At 42.3% G+C, this 20,344-nt stretch overlaps 1 protein-coding gene across 1 annotated transcript in view; it reads right to left on the bottom strand.

The window, feature by feature from the left end:
* The window catches only part of galnt14 (UDP-N-acetyl-alpha-D-galactosamine:polypeptide N-acetylgalactosaminyltransferase 14 (GalNAc-T14)), a 175,776-nt gene that overhangs the window by 128,746 nt on the left and 26,686 nt on the right, over positions 1 to 20,344 (bottom strand). Inside the window, exon 2 of the mRNA XM_083934659.1 lies at positions 12,204 to 12,373. Within this exon, the coding sequence (XP_083790785.1) occupies positions 12,204 to 12,373 (170 nt within the window). The remainder of the gene's footprint in view (positions 1 to 12,203; positions 12,374 to 20,344) is intronic.

Here is a 20,344-nt window from a genome sequence, read left to right on the forward strand (position 1 = left end):
TTGCCATTGCACAGCTCTTTTTGGAAGCATGTCACGGTAGACGTTACATAAATGTCCCATTAAAGTGTGAAATAAGTGCGGTGTGATAGCGATTATCATAATTCACAGCATGTAATTGAATTCATTTATTTTTCATAGTGATGTGGTGGTCTGCAGGCCACGAGGGAAGCCATGTTGAATAATGCTGACTATGTTTATTGACTGTGACACGCACAGATCCTGCAAACCAACAAAGCACTCAGTGAGTTGTTCTTCATTAGGATTTGTTTTTCATTTTTACATCTTTAACAACCCTCCCATTTGGGCTAAATTACTCCTATTCAGCAATATAGTTACTGTAGTTTTCAGGGTTATGCATCCACATAAAGGTGACAATTGTACTTGTAGACATTTTTTTTTTAACAGCTGCAGATCTAAGAAACTAAACTAGAGATAATACTGTTCCATCACAGCTGCACAACCCTGTTTAAGGGCAAACACTACAGGTGAAAAGGGTCAAACTTTTAACAGTTATCACTATGAAACTTCCTCAGTTGATTACTCACATTGAGACATTTTTTTTGTGTTACAAATGTTATGTTTAAATATGAAAATGAAGCATCATCTTCTGGAAAATGTGCTCATTTGTACACATTTCAAGAAATGTCAACGTTGGAGAAAGCCAGGTTCAAAATGATTGTTTTTTTTATTGAGGGGATTTTTTTTTTATCACTTCATGAATCGGAAAATAATGGCAACAACCTTTATTATTATTTATTATATACTATTTTCTCCATGTTTTTAGGAATAAAATGTTGCATAAATCAGGCCAGGAATGATGTATGAACAAAGCCCACTGTAAAAACCTTCAGAAAGTTTGGAGTAAGAAAAAATGGATTCATGTAAAAAATTGAGATTCCTAATCGATTCATAACGTCCAAAAATCAATCTTTTTTTTCTGTCTCACGGTGCGCACTTCGCAGCTTCCGTAGAACACTGTTGCAGGATGTTACCTGCTAGTCAGTCACTGCCAGGCAGCCTGTTTGGGTTAATGCATTGAAACTGCACAGATGAGCTGAAGCATGAAGGTAAAACACTTTACTGTCATTCTGTCTCACTCTGCAGTCTAAAACTCTGACATGAAGGTAAACACTTTACTGTCATTCTGTCTCACTCTGCAGTCTAAAACTCTGACATGAAGGTAAAACACTTTACTGTCATTCTGTCTCACTCTGCAGTCTAAAACTCTGACATGAAGGTAAAACACTTTACTGTCATTCTGTCTCACTCTGCAGTCTAAAACTCTGACATGAAGGTAAACACTTTACTGTCATTCTGTCTCACTCTGCAGTCTAAAACTCTGACATGAAGGTAAACACTTTACTGTCATTCTGTCTCACTCTGCAGTCTAAAACTCTGACATGAAGGTAAACACTTTACTGTCATTCTGTCTCACTCTGCAGTCTAAAACTCTGACATGAAGGTAAACACTTTACTGTCATTCTGTCTCACTCTGCAGTATAAAACTCTGACATAAAGGTAAACACTTTACTGTCATTCTGTCTCACTCTGCAGTCTAAAACTCTGACATGAAGGTAAACACTTTACTGTCAGTCTGTCTCACTCTGCAGTCTAAAACTCTGACATGAAGGTAAAACACTTTACTGTCATTCTGTCTCACTCTGCAGTCTAAAACTCTGACATGAAGGTAAAACACTTTACTGTCATTCTGTCTCACTCTGCAGTCTAAAACTCTGACATGAAGGTAAACACTTTACTGTCATTCTGTCTCACTCTGCAGTCTAAAACTCTGACATGAAGGTAAACACTTTACTGTCATTCTGTCTCACTCTGCAGTCTAAAACTCTGACATGAAGGTCAACACTTTACTGTCATTCTGTCTCACTCTGCAGTCTAAAACTCTGACATGAAGGTAAACACTTTACTGTCATTCTGTCTCACTCTGCAGTCTAAAACTCTGACATGAAGGTAAAACACTTTACTGTCATTCTGTCTCACTCTGCAGTCTAAAACTCTGACATGAAGGTAAAACACTTTCCTGTCATTCTGTCTCACTCTGCAGTCTAAAACTGTGACATGAAGGTAAACACTTTACTGTCATTCTGTCTCACTCTGCAGTCTAAAACTCTGACATGAAGGTAAACACTTAACTGTCATTCTGTCTCACTCTGCAGTCTAAAACTCTGACATGAAGGTAAACACTTTACTGTCATTCTGTCTCACTCTGCAGTCTAAGACTCTGACATGAAGGTAAACACTTTACTGTCATTCTGTCTCACTCTGCAGTATAAAACTCTGACATGAAGGTAAACACTTTACTGTCATTCTGTCTCACTCTGCAGTCTAAAACTCTGACATGAAGGTAAAACACTTGACTGTCATTCTGTCTCACTCTGCAGTATAAAACTCTGACATGAAGGTAAACACTTTACTGTCATTCTGTCTCACTCTGCAGTCTAAAACTCTGACATGAAGGTAAAACACTTTACTGTCATTCTGTCTCACTCTGCAGTCTAAAACTCTGACATGAAGGTAAAACACTTGAATCAAGAATGGTTTTGAATCGAAAATCAATTCTGAATCGAATCGTGAGACACCCAAATCCCCAAAGCAATTTCAGCCCAACGTCAGACCAGTCCCAGCCTGGTCAGATGCGTACATGAACTGATGAAGCCTCTTGGATGAGAGGTGAAATGTCTTCCTAGACAAATAACCAAGTCCAGTTGCTTTTGACTGAAATTGCTTTGGGGATAAAGATGACCAGGACAAATGAGAACATTCAGGGCTGAGACAGCCAAAGATTTCCACCCCTAGGGGTAAGTGCTGCTGAAGGGAAGATTTCTGGCTCAGAGTGGAAAAAAAACACTGTCAAACATGCAGAGAAGAGGACAGAGAAGAATGTGAATGGGTACTCGTTAATACCGACGTAATTCAGTCAGTACCCTTCAAAGTACCTAGTTTGGTACCCAACCCTACTGCATAGTGTTGATTTTGACCCTTCGTCCAATGACTCGTAACCAGTTCAACCAAAAAGTCCTCCTAAGATCGCTTTAAGTGAATGATAATTGAAGCCTTAAAGATGTGAAATAATCCCAGAATTCACAAGAAAAAAACAAAGTCTGAAAAAAAATAGTTTTGCGTAGAAAAATAATGTAATTTGTAGTTTCTGTTAATCTTGCAGCTAAAAGATAGATGTGGTAATTTGTTGGGAGGGTCCGGACTGCTCTACATAGAGTCAACTCTATCGTCATCTATCTTTATTCTGTGATGAGATTTGGACTTTGTGCACTTCTACTGGAGAAAGAGAAAACACAATGGGCCCAACAGTGCAAAACGCAACACCAATAGCCGTATGTTAATGCGTTTTCAGGCTGGACTGTTTCTTTAAGTTTCACTATCCATGCCTGAAATATACGAGGGCTTAACAACTTTGTCTTTAATCTGCTTCCTCCTCTTATTCTTCCTCTTCCTCTCCATCTCGCCTCCACAACTGAAGTGGATTTAAGAGGTGAAATCAATGAGACATCAGAGCTTCATTCAGATCCACCGTCTATTTCAAAAGGTTTCACACATGTGTGTGTTTTTGCACAATGTTATTTCCTGTAATTCTTTGCACTCATCAACAAAACACATCATTCAGATGAAAAGTAGGAATTTGATAAGAAAAACACAGCAGAAAAAAGGACACAATCCAAAAGCATTGGGGCGAAATAAGGGTGCAAACAAATCTAATCAGGTATCAGAGCAGATACAGTTGTAAAGCCGTCTGCTCGGTGATTGTTTCGACATGCAGTCGTCTCAGAGGCAGAGCAGGGCGGCTAGCTGAGGCACTATAGCGACGGTAAAGCCGCTTAGCGTTACTGTCACTCTGGTGCTGTTGTAGAGCACTGGGGTGCTTCAGAGCTCAGGTTCCACATCAGCAGATTACCCACAATACACCAAGGGGCTTTCTTCTTCGGCTCACAGAGAGCTTTCTGCCAGGGTTTGAGCCGTTTGTTAAACTCAGTGTAAACAGTGGTAAACGTGACATCAACTGTTCGGATAAAAAAACTTCCTGGGCCGATGAACCCAGACTTCAACCTCAAGCTGAGGACCTCATTTTCAGGTTCATGCTTGTATTTTGGGTTTCTATTATCAGAACATCTTTGCGTGCTTTAATGTTCAAAAACACATTCTTTTTCACTGTCTGTCTGAATATACCTGCATTCACCTGAAGTTGCAACAGTGAGGAACATGCAACATGTGACATGTTTTTCATAGTACGATACCCTTTGCAGAATATATTGCGGTGTGTGGTATTACACTATTCTTCTTCTTCTTCTCATTATTATCAGTTACAATGGCCCTTAAATGAATTAAAACAGTTTTTTGAACACCTTATTGAACAATTTAATTAACTGAAACATTTTTTTAGTCCCGTTGTGTGAGGAAGTATAACCACAGCGTGACCACTCTCAGTTCACCATCATATTGTATTGCAGTGGGTGTCGTCTATAATCGTCTTCTACAATATCTCTTAAATTTGGTCAAGACTATAGACTTCTTTTCACTTCCTTTTAGTTTTTTTGTGTTTCCAAACAGAGAAACATTTGTTAATACGCCATCAGACCTGTTTAAATCAGTGAGGAAAGTCAGAGATGTGGGCAGCCATCGAACAAACTGGCTGAAACATCAGTTAAATGTAATCTAAATGTCTAAAGAAGTGTCTAAACATTGAGTCGTGTATTGACTTGTTTACTGGGAGGGAAGTGAATGAAGCAACGCAGTGAATGTTGATGCATTTTTGGAGGTCAAATGTGTGTTTTCAGATCCTTTCTGCAGAACGTCGCACAGAAAAACACAGCCTCAAGGGTGCTTTATGTTTCCCTCCATCTGCTTTTGATACCAGTCTCTGATCATTCATCACTGGAGCAGGTAATCGAATAAACAAGCATGAGGAAGAGGAAATAAGACTCATCCTGTGTCAGAGTTCAAAGGGTTTGTTTTTTTCAGGACTCGTGATCTGAGTAGGATGAAGAGCGTCTCAGCGTGGGAGGCACCAAAGCCAATACGCTAATTAATGTTTAGCTGCATGTTGTGATTCATGGAAACATGACTAAGTGGTTGACTGGGTGTGAAAGACACTGACGCCAGTCTACACACACACACACACACACACACACACACACACACACACACACACACACACACAAACACACAAAGACATGACTGAGGTTGCTGAATGACTGCATGATCTAGTTGAAGATAAGTGTTCAAGGATCACTGGGTCACAATGCAACGAAATAATTTGTAACCAACTCAGTGGACCGTCATTTTCCCCCAATACAGCCCAGGTCTGTGTGTGGTTGCCGACGGTTACAAGGAGGATGCCTCCATTTTGAAGCAGTGACAACAAAGCGCTGGAGCGTTATCACATCTCCCGCCCTGGCAAAAACAAAGAAGATGACAAATGTGTGCAGGGTGGTGTTTTGTTCAGTTGTTTTTCAGAGAGAGAGAGAGGTGATCATTTTACACCCTTTTTAATGTCGCCGCTTCAGCGTGGTGACATTTCTCTCATGGCCAGTGTTGCTGTAAAAAGATGCCTTCTTGTGCAGTACATGACATTTTTATAACCAACTAATTTATGGCTGAGTCACACTATTGTCTTTTATTCAAACATTTACATGAATTTTCAGTGACACCTTTTACTTTGAAACCTTTCTCCTGACTTTGATTTGGTCATGAGTGACACATTTAAACAGCAAACGTAAGCCTCTTTCACACATGCACTGCAAACCTAAACTTCACAAGACATCTCAAGACATCACCAAGAGAATCTAGATGAGGGAACACAAATGACCGAATCAGTCGGACCATACATTAAATAGCTCCCGAGTACAATACTGTGTGACGTCTGATTGAGCCCATGTGTGAGAATTGTGTTAATGATGTTTCTATCGTGCAGCTGGCGCAAAACTGGAAGAAAACAAGCATCCGAGGATGCAGAAGAAGGGTGATTCAAAAAAAAAAAAAAGCGTCTGGCTCGACACTCTCTCTCTGTCTTTTTCTTTATCTTGCGTGCTCGTTGAGCCTCAGTCCAAAACTCTGGACCAGCTGACATTGCTATGAGCTAATTGGCTAACGTTCTAAAACCAGCTGCTGGCGACTTGACAAGCTAGCACTTACCGTTCATATCAAACAGTCTAACGTTTGCTAACTTTGTCCAAGTCCAGTTGCTTTTGACAGAAATTGCTTTGAGGATAACGATGACCTGGATAAATTAGAACATTCACAGGCCTGGTTAACTAGCAAGCCTTCCAAGTTTTTGTTTTCTTGACGCAATGCTTAAAAAACTGCAGTATCCAATCACAGGACGGACACAGTTGCAGTTTGTCTTGGCGTTGACGTTCATCCGATGTCAGACGTTTCGAGCGTTTGTGCGTTTGCAGCAGGGACAAATGAGAAACACTCATTTTAGCAACTGTCCGGAGCAAAAATTGTCATGCAACCCTGGAATGGAGGTGTGTGAACGTTTCATTCACATTGACATCTTTTCTGACTTCAAAAGACAGAGAAACAAGAAACTCAGGGACAAAAGAAACTTATTTTCCCACTCTGCTTTGTATGAAACAGTTTTGTTAGCGTTTATCTTATAGCGTACAACACATTTTCTCTCAGTTTCCCTTTGTCTTGCATCAGTTTCTTGTTGCCATATCAACCCATTGTGTACTGTTTCCTCTCTGTACTGTATCAGCCCATTGTCTTCACGCTTGGATCTAATCCCTGCGGTGGAGCGGCTGTTGGGCTTATAGGCCGCCTGTCTGTCGGAGAGCAGACGGAGGGAGGTACCCCTGTTCACCGAGATAATAGCAGAGCACTGGAGTGGAGTGGTTTATACACACACACACACACCAACTCAAGCTCTGCATGTGGCAATTATCTCTTTTCTCCGCAGCGTGTGGCATCTCCCCCATCTCCTCTCCTCCTCCACCTCACCTTCTCTCCTTCTCCCTAATCTCTACTTGACTTTTCTTCCTCTTCCTTCCTAGATCCACCTTCTCTCTCGCCCTATCTACCCATCTTTCCCTATAAGCTGTCTCTCCTCTCATCTCCTTCCTCGACTCCTCTCTGCGCCTCCTCCTTCAAACTTGAGATAGTGACAGAGCACTCCACCCATACACAATTTGCCTCTCTTGCCCAAAAGCACTGCTGGAAAGAAAGAGCTGTCTTCACACCTCGCTGGTCCCCCTTTCCACCTAAAAACGCCACTGTTTTAACTCTGTAACACACACATACAAGCAACACAACTGATCGCCTGAGGGAACACACTGAAGATAAAAGTCAAACTCAGACAGACAAAAACATAAAACTGTAAGAAAAAGTTTCTCACGGGGCACTTTGGAATATTGTTTACTTTTGGCTTTTGGCTTTCCAGGTTACCGGAGGCTAATCCTAATTACTAATTAACAAATGACATTCATTTGACACCAACAAACCTGAAGAATATTTATGCAGGGTAAATAAAATATTTAGAAATATTTGCAGAAATATAAAGTACATCTGACCAATAAACCAAGCAACCAATAAACAAACAAGTAATTATAAACTACCGGTTATATATATTATACGATGTGGAGCTGAGCTGTACCCTGCTTCAGGTAACCAGTCAGTTCCCTTCATTTATTGTCTTATTCTTGACAATTTATATATATATTGACTAATATATATTAGTTTGAATGTTTCTTACACATTATTGTATTGAATGGCTTTTTTTATTTACTGTTTTCATTTATTCTTTTTTTTTAATGATCCTTATATGAACCACTTAATGTTTATTTATTCATTTTCTTCTTTAATGGAGCCTCCTAGAAATACTTGTGTGCCTATAACCAGAGTGACAATAAAACAACTTGGATCTTCAATGAAGAGCTACGAGACCTCGGCACACATGCAAACACTGCAAGGAAGGGCCAGTTTTGTTGCCTCAACGCAACAAAACCTAACTGTCGCAATCCACTTCTGGAATTAAATAGAACGTCATATTTTGTAAGATATCCCAGGAATTTTTGAGCTTCTCAGCCATTAATTTATACTTGGAACCGTGGCAGAGGAATAAACACAGGAACTAAGTTCTTGGAGTTGAAAAAGTGCTCTGGGTGTAAGACACACATGAAGCAACATGTAAAAGTTAAACCTGTTAAGATTATCAATATGTAAAATGCTCAGAATTTCAGAGAAAGCAGAAATCACACCTGTGTTGCCTTCAAGTGCATCCATAGTCTCTTACTATTATTCCAGATTTCTTGCGGGCTGCAAGCCGTACGGAGACCAACTGTGTATCTTTGGGTCAAAAGCTTGCTTCTCTAATCTTTAGGTTATTGTTGGCCCACTGGGAAAATAACAGAGCTGGAGCGTTCTCTCTGAACATGCTATGCTTTCTCTACAGGAGTTCTCCTTTAGAGTGGTAATCTACCAGGTCCTCTGGTTTTTCTGTCTTTATTTGTTTCTAGATGGCAACAATAGTAGCTTAAATAAGGCTTTGTGGAAGGAAATAGACATGTTCTTTGAGGTGCAAGCCCAGCACTGCAGACTGACTGTGACAGCCTTGGTGTTTATTTCTGATGTGTTATAGGTCATAGGGTTGGGCAATGTCTACCCAATTGTAGATCCATAGTGTGTTGCTCGAGACCTAAAGTTTCACTCCAAATATGTTTAAACAAACTGAATGTTGGAGGCCTTGGGTGGTTCCAGTTCAACGAGATACCTTCTTTGCTACACAGGATACGTGAGCGTCTGTTTAAAACGCAACAGAGTGTGAACTGTAAACGCAACCATTGCACAATTACATACTTAGAGCAAGTGCTTCACATTAAGAGCAAAGACAAATCGGGGTGGTGGGCAGGTCACCCAGGAGACCAATGTTCTAGACCCGTTAATGTCCCGTGTACCACAAACACTTTTCCTTAACCTCGCCATGTAGTTTTGTTTGAATTCACAACGTAAACCATGTGTTCTCTGCGTTTAAAACAGCGACTGTACTGGAGCGGAATAGTTTGATCTATCCATATCAAGAAAAATGTCCACAGCTTATCAGCGCCCTTATCAATTAAAATTGTATCGTGATCCCGTTTCAAGAGCCTTGTAATGCCCAACCCTACTGTTGTTCTGGAAGTTGGGATCGAATGCTTGGTAAGGTTGTTTTCTCCTTGTGTGGATATTTTTTGACGAGATATTTTCTCAAATAAATCGTAATTTTGGTAAATTTAAAGTTTTGACTGCGATATGTTTATATTCCAAAACTGTGGTATTTTATTTGCACAAGTATCAACATTACAAGCAATGACATAAGACATATCACATGGAAGGTCGGAAATCGAACTGCAGTCAAAAGAGGTCAGAGCTCCATTTTCAGATCTTCAAGCTGTCCTTTTCATATCAGCCTCACTTATTCTACACATTTCTGTCACTACGCCTCGGATTAACACCGAACGCTGCCCTTTGGGAACGGAGCAGCAGAGTTGGAAGCGCCTCTGTGGGTCTGTGGTCCAAGAGAAGGTGTTTTCGAAGAAGAACATAAAACCTCAGTGGCTTCATTCGAGGATTCCACTGCAGATTTCTCCATCCTAACAGAGTATGGGGTGCTATCATTTCCCCTGCCAAGTGCTCCTGAGATGTGCAGCTACACAGTAACTGAGTTAACAGATAATCACAGAATGCACACACACACACACACACACACACACACACACACACACACACACACACACACACACACACACACACACACACACACACACACACACACACCATAGCTGTCCTGTACGAGATAAATGAGCACCATCACCCCCCTACCTCACTGCTAGCAGATTAATGTGTAAGCGTATCCCTGGTTTCCCGCCTCCTACACACACACTTCTCTTCACTTTCTCTGTCAAACACACAGGCAAACACACACACACACACACACACACACACACACACACACACACACACACACACACTTCTCAGCCGCCTTATGTCAGCTCAACAGCGAATTTCCCTCCTCCGGAAACACAGCAGATGATGCAGTCGGTCGACACAACGCATTTACCCACGTTAGCATACACGTGTGTGTATGAAGTAACGTACCACACACACACGCACAGTGTCAGAAACTACGATTGAGTCAGACATCATACTCATCTGCGGGACATGTCTTGAAGATGTCGTTCACACACACACACACACACACACACACACAGTGATGTATGTGCCAGTTATGCCGACAGATTTTAGCTTCCTACGTGCGTCGTAGAGCAATACCCCGTGGTGCTCGCCACCATCACCAGCCGCAGCAGCAGCGGCAAGCATCAAGGGCTTAGTCATGTTCACTGCGACTGCCAGAACAAACCGCCACCCAATTAACACCCACATGCAGCTCTCCATTAGAGAGCTGGGTCACCGTGAGCTGCTGCCTGGTAACCTTCAGTCACACAATGAACTGAAAGCCACGCCGTCAAAGCAGGCACAGTGGATGTTCCGATTTGATTTGTTTGTCTTTAACATTCATCAACCTTCGCTTTTGCAGCTCCATTAAATAGTACCGGACACATTCAGGCAGTTACAGACAAAACAAACGGCGTCAATGCACCTCTAAAAATAAAAAGTATGGTTACTGAAATTAAAACAGTAATCGCACGTAGAGATTGAATAAATCAAACTCTTTATCAAATCCCATGAAAAGACCATGATCTAATCAGAAAATCCCTCCAAATGTCGCTGTGTAGATGGGGACGGGCGCCCGCACACAGCTGACCACCTTGCAGGTAGATGCGGTGCACGCTCAGACACGCTCTGGTCAGACGTGCATGCCGTTCCAAGAAAGTGGCTGCGTGCGTCCACGACAATGCACGCAGCATTGTGGCTTTAAGGCCGCAGCTTTCAGTGAACAGAGGGAAGCATGAACGAAGATCAGCGACCACTGAACTGGGACCCTCGACTGTTAACGGTTAATGATCGCTTAGCGAGGCGCTGCTACAAAATACAACTTTCTTCAAGTGAAGTTGACAGAGAAAATAATGTTAAACTTGACACACGTTTAAAAATTCCACTCAGGAGCCCAAACTTTATAAACATTTCAAATATGTAAGGTAGAATTTGGAGGGAAATTCATGCACCACACATTGAGAATATTTCCATGAGATGTAAAAACAAAATGCCTTAAGCATGATTATTTCAGTCAGTGAAGGCATCAACTGGATACAAGAGGTTATTTTCCTAATTTGAAGCAAACAATTGGAGACTAATATGAGATTCCAGAGACTAAAGAAATGCATATAATCACATAAAATACACATCCTTTTGTGTAAACCTGTTGAATAATTCATCACACCAGGAAGCCAGGAAATGTTTTTGACAGATACTCCGCCATAATAATTATATAATAGTAATATACAATTTACAGTTCCTCAATTGCTGAGAGCGTCATGTAAACAGTAGTTCAGAAAGGTGTGTGTGTGTGTGTGTGTGTGTGTGTGTGTGTGTGTGTGTGTGTGTGTGTGTGTGTGTGTGTGTGTGTGTGTGTGTGTGTGTGTGTGTGTGTGTGTGTGTGTGTGTGTGTGTGTGTGTGTGTGTGTGTGTGGCTACACTGAACCTCTTCACGATTTCCACAAGTGGCTGGAAGTTGTTTTTTTTTTATCTGCTGGGATGTGTAAGAAGGCTGCTGCTGTCAAAGCGACGAGCTCCTTATCTTCCCGCTGAACCTCTTTCCAACAGACGAGGACGGCGCCCCGCTAAGAGGATTTCTATTTTGGTGTTTAATTTAATTTCTTTGCGGACAGATGGATTGTAATTTGGTGGTTTTTCTATGAAGACGTGCTTGGTTCCATAATCTAAATTTGTTTTAGTACAGACAGGAAGTTAATTACGAGCTCAGAAAGATGCTGCTTTGTTACTGGTTGACCCTGTGTGTCCACGCGTGTGTGTGTGTGTGTGTATACCTGTAATACTGATCTGTAGTGTCTTGTGTGTATTCTGATGAGTTTGTTTGTGCCTGCATCCACCTTTGTATCCCTGCATCCCTGTGTGTGTGCTGATTGACTGATTCACACATCACAGTGAAGTGTGTGTGTGTGTGTGTGTGTGTGTGTGTGTGTGTGTGTGTGTGTGTGTGTGTGTGTGTGTGTGTGTGTGTGTGCGTGTGCGTGTGCGTGTGTGTGTGCGTGTGTGCGTGTGTGTGCGTGTACCTGTAGTTTCGTGTGTCTCTCAGGGCTCGGTTGCTGGGGATGCGTTCGCTCTCTCTCTGGTTGAAGGCGTACAGGGTGTACGGGTCGTCACCGGGTTTCCAGCGCCTGGCACTCAGGTAACCCCGCTCATCAAAACCCTCCAACATGTCCTCCCACTCTGCATCCGAGATCTGTCAAAGAAAGAAGTAAAAATCAGTCTGACAAGTTAGACAACAATATATAATCTTTTTATTTTAAAGGAAATCGTCACCAATCCTCTTTGATTCGTCAGTTGAATTTGCTGATTTTGTCCATCAAACAGTCACAAACCCCAAAGAGATTAGGTTTGCAAAGATGCAAAAACAGAGAAAAGCAGCTAATCCATGCATTTCAGAAGCTGAAACCTGCAAAAAGGGCATTTTTGTTTAAACGCACACACATGTTTTCTCAGCCTTTTTCTCTGATAACTTGAGATTCAGACGCCTAGAGTAAAGAGTTCAAAAGGACCCAAGTCTAAAGAAAGTGTATTGGAAGGGTGTGCACTTGCTTTAAGAGAACCATTAAAGATCTCAACCACAGAGATAACAGCCTTTTCTTCCTGTTGAGGTCAGGAAAAAGGTACTGGATACACCAGCCTGTCTGTCAACCATCCAATAAAGCAACCATCCATGCTAATGTATCAATTAATCAGAGAGTCTTTACTGAGTTAACCTGTGTTAAAACCAAAGTAAAGCAGCTCTCAGGGAATATCTCTTAGCTTGAAGCAGCCAGTAACAGCTGTTGTTAAGTGACATTTCCTTTGTATCAGTCATCCGACTGGATGACGACTGAATGTGAGATTGAGTCATAATTGTCACATTCTGAGTCTCGGATTGTAACCTCTGATTATTCACCAAAGATATGTGTGTGTGTGTGTGTGTGTGTGTGTGTGTGTGTGTGTGTGTGTGTGTGTGTGTGTGTGTGTGTGTGTGTGTGTGTGTGTGTGTGTGTGTGTGTGTGTGTGTGTATTCGGCGAGGGGCTCTTTAATACTACCGGGAGAGCTTTAGAGGTAATTTTACTAAAAGGAGATTCAGAGGGGTTTTTAACATGCTGCTCTTTGGTATTTCATCAGATATACGTATGTTGCAACTTTTTTCTCCTCGTTTGTGACTAAATGCTGCACTACAATCTCCCAGCTGCTTCTGCTGTTGGTTTGTGTTTTAAGAGGCCCATGTTTTATGTTCTTATCATGGGAATTTGACATAAGAGTTTATTATTATTCAGATTATGAAGGCCTATTTCCCTTCTGTGTTTACAGATATTACAGGTGTAAACAAGTGTAAAATTCATAACAGCATCAGGAAACAAAAATAATTTAGTTCCAATCCCGTTGGTTGAATTTTGCTCAAGTTTTTATTTCATTTAAACATCTGTAGTTTGATCCTTTTGGCCCAAACCAAAGGAAAAAAAGTCATACAATGTCTTTTAGTTTTGGTCCATTTTGAGTTCATTCTCATGTATCACCTTCAGGAAGTCACTGCCTCGACACTTCCTACAATCAGCAGTAATTTAGTCTGGGCACCATCCTAAAGGGCAAACACCACAGACTGTATAAAACATGGACTTTGTCTCTGTGACATCACCCATAAGTTTCTCTGGAGCCATTGTGGAGCTCAGTCAGTGTGGGCGGCTAACCTTGGCCGGACGCCGCTCACTCCCTAGCTAAAAAGAGGTGGAGTGTTGATGGTGCTGCTTTAAGGCTTGATGTAATTTAAACAGGTGAGTGAGATATAAATTTTCCCTCCTTACAGTCGTCATGAACGGGGAAATTAGCTACAGAGAACACAAGTGTTTTTGTAGCAAGCTGTAAACATGTTTATTTTTGCTGTAAAGTTGGGCATTTTAACATGGAGGTCTGTGGGGAGTGATTCAGCCTCAAGTGGCCATTCGAGGAACTGCAGCATTTGTCACCTCCACACTGGCTTCATTTTCTTAACCCATGGAAGTTGCCACTGTGCAAACCTACGAGAGTTTGTGTGAACTTCACCATACTGGATACGTTTAAAACCCTAACATAAGATTTTAGATTAACTGGTTTCAGCTCCTTCCGTAATCACCATCATGAGGTCACTTATCACTTTGTGTACATGGACATGTATTCAATTAATTTGGACTTGTGGGAATTAAAGGCTGCTGAACTGAACTCGTGATTTTCACTGTTAAAATCGACCCCAGAAGACAGATAACAAGCACAGGGATTTCATTTCTTGCATTTAAAATAATCGATTTTTGCAGCCGCTCACTCTCAGATGTTGGGATGTCCTTGAACACATCAATTAAAGACTCCAAAAATACAAAAATGTTAACTAAACGGTAGCTGTGCTCACTGGGATGAATTCTGACTCATTTGAGGTCTCTGCAGGTTGATTTTCTTGCTGCGGTGGATAAATGGAAATCAATACGACATGCCTGGAAGGTAGAAATCAACCTTGAAACCTACAGAATGCTTTGGGAAGTAGGCTGCAATAATGTAAAACATAATGCAATTGGTAGTTAATGAGCTACAGCATGCGAAAGCAGCAGTATTCCTTTAGTAAGCTAATCAGAGGCCAAAATCTCAGAGTGAGCCACAGTCAGAGTCAGGCCTGCTGCATGTTTTTCAACCCAAGAACCAAAAAGATTCCCAGTGTTGAGGGACCAAGCTCCTCTGCGGAAACACCCCACTTCTCCAGCAAATACAAACGTTATAAAATAAGATGTAAAATGTTAATGTAGCACATAAATTGTGTTCAGCTCTGAACAGCTGGTGCAGGAAAACACAAGGTGGCAACGACTTAAAAAAAACAGCTACAGCTGCACTTTCTGTCTGTGGAAGCTCTGCTGCGAGTGTAGTTTAAAAGAGAGTGTATATCATTTATGAGACAGTACAGATGCCTGTGTGTATGCAGGAAGGAGTGTGTGTGTGTGTGTGTGTGCGTGTGTGTGTGTGTGTGTGTGCTTGTAGGTATCTTTCGAGAGACTGAGGAGTGTGTGTTTTCAGTTGATCGTGAGGTAGTGTGTAACGCTTATGAGAGAGGGGATATGTCTTTGAGGGCGAGTGACGTAAAGAACGTACATTATCGTTCTCGCTCTCTTTCGTCCCTACATAAACATAACCCAGGCGCTTCAACAAAAAAAAAACAGAGGCCATATTTCTCCCCAACGACCACACACACACAGACACACACAGACACACACACAGGGTGAGAGCGCTGATGGTGTGTGTAAGAGAACAACATTTACGGTGGAGCAGCAGTCTGGATGGAGGGATGCGGAAAACGGCCGACATTCCTCATCTTCTTCTTCTCTTGTCCTCCTCCTCCTCCCTCTCTCATTATTCAGCCATACGACTTGCTGATGCGACACATTGTCTAAATGGGGCCATTAGAGGGCTGGGAGTCACTCAGCGTGTGTGTGTGTGTGTGTGTGTGTGTGTGTGTGTGTGTGTGTGTGTGTGTGTGTGTGTGTGTTAGCCCGTGTTGCTTCCCCTGGTGGCTGTAACAATAAAGCATGAAGAACAAGAGGGAGGAGAGAGAAAGGGGTGAGTTAGAGAACAGAGGAAAAGAGGACAAAAGAAAGAGGAAGGGAAAGGAAGAGGAAGAAGGAAATACGGAAGAAGAGAAAAGAGTAATGGGAGAGGGAAGGAATAAGGGGAGCAAATAGGGTATAGGAAAGAGGACAAAAGGAGAAGAGGAGGAAAGAAAGAATTGAAGAAAGCAAATACGAAAACATTCTGGATTGGAGAGAGGAGAGAAGAAAAGCGAGGAAGACAGAGAGATGGAAGCAGAGAGGAGAGAAAAGAGGAGAAGTGGGGGTAAAGAAAAGTATGAAAAGAAAATAGAGAGGAGGACAGAGTGGGAGAGAACAGAGGGGTGGATGGGAAGAGGCTGAAGGAGAGGAACAAAGAAATGGGAGGAAAAGTGGGAGGCAAAGTAGTGAAAGATGGAAAAAAGAGAAAAAGGGAATAAAGAGGAGGAGGAGGAGGAGGAAGAGGAGGGGTGAGTGTGGAAAATGGAACAAAAAAGAAATTGTATGGAGCAGAATATAGGGATAAAGGAGGGATAAAGTGTAATAAAAGAGAGGGAGGGGAACTAGGGACAAGAGGAAAAGAAAGCAGGAAGAAGTTAAGAGGTGAGACGATGTAAAGTGAGTGAGAGAGAAGAAGAAGGAGATAAAAGAGGAGGAGAAGAAGGAGGAAGGGCTGGGAAGGCGGGGACACACCTGTCAGCCATGAGCGTTTGTCGCCATAGTGTTTGCGAAGTGTCCTGCGCTGCTGGCTCAAGTCGGCCCTGTTGACGCCGTCACGTTGACTGAAATCACTCTGATAGGTAGTTCAGCGTCAGTGATCATCTTGTGATGAGACCGCACAAGACGAGCCGACCAATCAGGCCAGTCGGTCGGGAGACAATGGTGCCCTTCCCAACTTTCTAACTTTCCTATTTCCAGAGCCCTTTCTTCAGGTCCACCGGTTCTCAACCACACACCAGTAACATGGTGAGTGTATCTCACACAGTTCAATACGACAAAATAGCCCAATATTCAGGTTCAGCACAGCTGGTAAAGAGAGGAAGAAAGAACCAGAGGGAAGAGAGGAGGGAGGAGAAAAGGAAAAATAAAAGGTATTATTAAAACTTACAGAAGATGAGGAGGGCAGGAAAGAGAGTGAAGAAGGAGAAGAGGAAAAGAGGAAGGGAGGAAAAGTGGCAAAGAGATGAGGAGCAGGAGGAAAGAGGAGGGGACAACGTTTATAAAGGAGTAAAGATGGAGAGAAGGAGGCAGAAAGAAAGAGGAGCAAGAAGAGGTGAAAAGGGCAGAGAGGAAGATGAAGACAAGGAAGGAAAAGAGAGAGAGAAAACAGCGGACAAAGGAAGAGGAGTGCAGTGAAGAGAGGAGCCGAAGAGACTCTCTCTCACACACACACACACACACACACACACACACACACACACACACACACACACACACACACACACCTGCGGCCTTCTCGCCTCTCTGTAAGATTTGTTTGTGTCTCGTCTCGCTAGAAGCTCAAAAAGGCTGCATTCAAGGTCCTCTGGCCTCTATCCTATTTACAAGACACACACACACACACACACACACACACACACACACACACACAGAGCTTGTCTTCCTAATGCACCGTGGCATCCTCTCAATGCCTCTTACATGAACACCGACATTCAATTAACGAACCTGAGGCTCGAAGCCCTGGACAGGCAGTGTGTGTGTGTGTGTGTGTGTTTACATTTAGAATCATAATGAGAAAGCTGAAGCCTGTGCACACACACAGGTGTCACGCTTTCATGTCAGCCCAGCGCAGCAGGGATTTGTGTTTCCATTACAGCAGGGCCGCCTGCTTGGAGGCGTGTCTTCAGTGGCGTTGTCCCTCAAGCAGCTCTGTGTATTTTGACCGTCTTTGTGTTTGATACATTCAGTTTCATTAGAGCTACCTGCATTCACAGATAAGCCTACTCTATACTAATAGCCTGCTCTAGAGACTATCCTGTTCTGACGTTGTAAACATAAGCCTTTGTTTAGACGCAGATGAAGGACAGGATACTGTTTTTTAAAGGGACAGTTCACCCCCAAAATCCAAATACATATTTTGTGGGGTGTATAAGTGATATGTAAGAGTAAAATAAAACTCACCAAAAGTGTCTGTTAAGCTGCGTTCAGACCGGATGCGGTGTACACGACCAGATTAAATACAATGTACAGAAGTGATTGCACACGATCTCAAGCTGAGCGATGTCCATTGGCTCATTGCGCACGTTGAAGATTGAAGATTGAACTTTTCAGGCCAATTCGTGTGATGCTGTTGGTCCGAGTCAGCGAGGAGGTAAGTTGTGTGAATATGTGTTTGTAACCTATTTGTAGCTATCAGTTGTGCTTTCCTATGAACCAAGTCAGCACTGGTTAGCATTAGCTTAACAACCATTTAGTACAACAGGCGTTTAGCTTTCCGATGTCATCTCGGACTTCCACGACACGTATAATGCACCAACGGTGGTTATCTCAGCCATGGTTGATGAGAGAAAGCTGGAGAAACTGTTGTTATATAGCAGGGTTGCAGTTTTGCATCATTGCTCCAAACACGCGGATAACGCGATGATTTAAATATGATCAAGCGATGCCACACTGGTGTTTCATGCGATTAAATCACGGCCATTGCATCCAGTCTGAAGGAAGCTGTACTCTTTCAACTGTTCCGACAATCCACAACTGGTTTGGGGGAAATAAATCCTTAACAAATATCAATATAATATAATATAATCATATAAGTATGATGTGAAAATATGGCGGCTGAGGCTCATTCTTCCAACGGAGACCAGTAAATTAGCAAAATAAAGTTAGAACAAAAATGGCCCCTGGAGATCGCTGTTAGCCGATACATTCGATATATTCACTATACCTCATCCTAAACACAAGATTCACTCTCAGTGGTTTCACAAGAAAAGATTTCAAATTACTCACGTTTAAAAATACAAAAAACTACAGAGCCGTAGCCCCACCTAGTGGAAAAGTCACGCTATGCCTTGCAGCTGGGAACATCTTAGAAGAAGAAGAAGAAGAATTCCTTTATTAGAATGGGAAAATTCAATTTTCACTCTATTATCTTTTTACAAACACACACACACACACAGGCCCGAAATACACACACATGCTCAGACAGGACCTACACATGCAACCAATGGAGAGACAGGCGCCCCAAACAGTTGGGGGTTCGGTGCCTTGCTCAACAGCAGTGCCTCGGCAGTGCCCAGGACATGAACTGGCACCTCTCCAGCCACCAGTCCACACTCCATTCATGGTCCACACAGGGACTCGAACCAGCAACCCTCCGGTTCCCATTCCAGTCACCTATGGACTGAGCTACTACCGCCCCTTATAGAAATCAGTGTGCGTAACAGTGTGACAAAAAAAATGGAAGCTACAGTGAAAACAGTGTGTAGTTTTAGAAAAAAAAAACAGACATTACAAATCAAGTTATTTCTGATAAACCACATACTACTAAGCTCCCTCTCTTTCTCTCTCACTGTGTCTTAACCTTAATATGAGCCCCAGTCAGATGATGAATTACCCCTTATATCCAAGGCATAAATCATGTATGGAGTGTGTGTGAGTGTGTGCGCCTCCGCTTTATTATCCTCTGTTGGTGTGCACCATGTGAGCAACGACCTCTCTCACACACACACAAACAAACACACACACTTCAAGCCCTCTAATATATTATGATGTATCACCTCTGCAACAAATGTAACAAAGCGACAAAACAAATGTGATATCTCCATTATTTTAGATTTCTTCTTGCATTATTCTGTCAATGGCAGATTAAAGCCAGAGATGGCAGGTATCAGCAGTGTTATTACGTATAGGTAATCCTTCATCTGCTCCAATTTTAAAAACGACCTGGCTCAGGTTACAGAGGTGGCATTAAGGTAGAAAGGAGAATATTATGTGTTTGTTGTTTTTTTTACATGTGGCTCTCTTTATTCTTCTCCCTTCAGTGTATGTTCTGTAACATGTTGCAGCCAGTTTGCTCTAAACAAAAATACAGATTTAGATCTCAGAAGTACCTCCTTGCTGAATAATGCGCACATACAGAAGAAGAATTCCTTTAATTTATCCCACAAGGGAAATTCAATTTTTTTCACTCTGTTATTGTTAATAATGTTACACACACACACAGGCCCGAAATACACATACACGCACAAACAGGACCTATATACATGCAATTAACGGGGAGATGTCAGAGCGAGGGGGCTGCAAATGGCTCAGCGCCCCGAGCAGTTGGAGGTTCGGTGCCTTGCTCAACAGCAAAAAGCTGGCCCCTCTCCAGCCACCGATCCATTCATGGTCCACACAGGGACTTGTACCGGCTACCCTCCGGTTCCCAGCTGAGTCACCTATGGACTGAGCTACTAAAGTATATAGATTTTGTCAGTAGATTTTCTGAACAGCAATAAGGCGAACATGAATATGCATTTCCAGTTGCAGAGGAGTATTGTGCAGCTCAGACTGACGGGAAAATCTCTCATTCAAAACATCTGACAAAAACAGACAAGAGACATCCAGAAGGCAGATTTCCAGGGGAAAGAAAGAAAGAAAAATGCAAAAACATTCGTGTTTAAAAAAAAAAGAA

The sequence above is a fragment of the Echiichthys vipera genome (assembly GCF_963691815.1).
Source record: "Echiichthys vipera genome assembly, chromosome: 19".
Lineage (NCBI taxonomy): Eukaryota > Metazoa > Chordata > Actinopteri > Perciformes > Trachinidae > Echiichthys > Echiichthys vipera.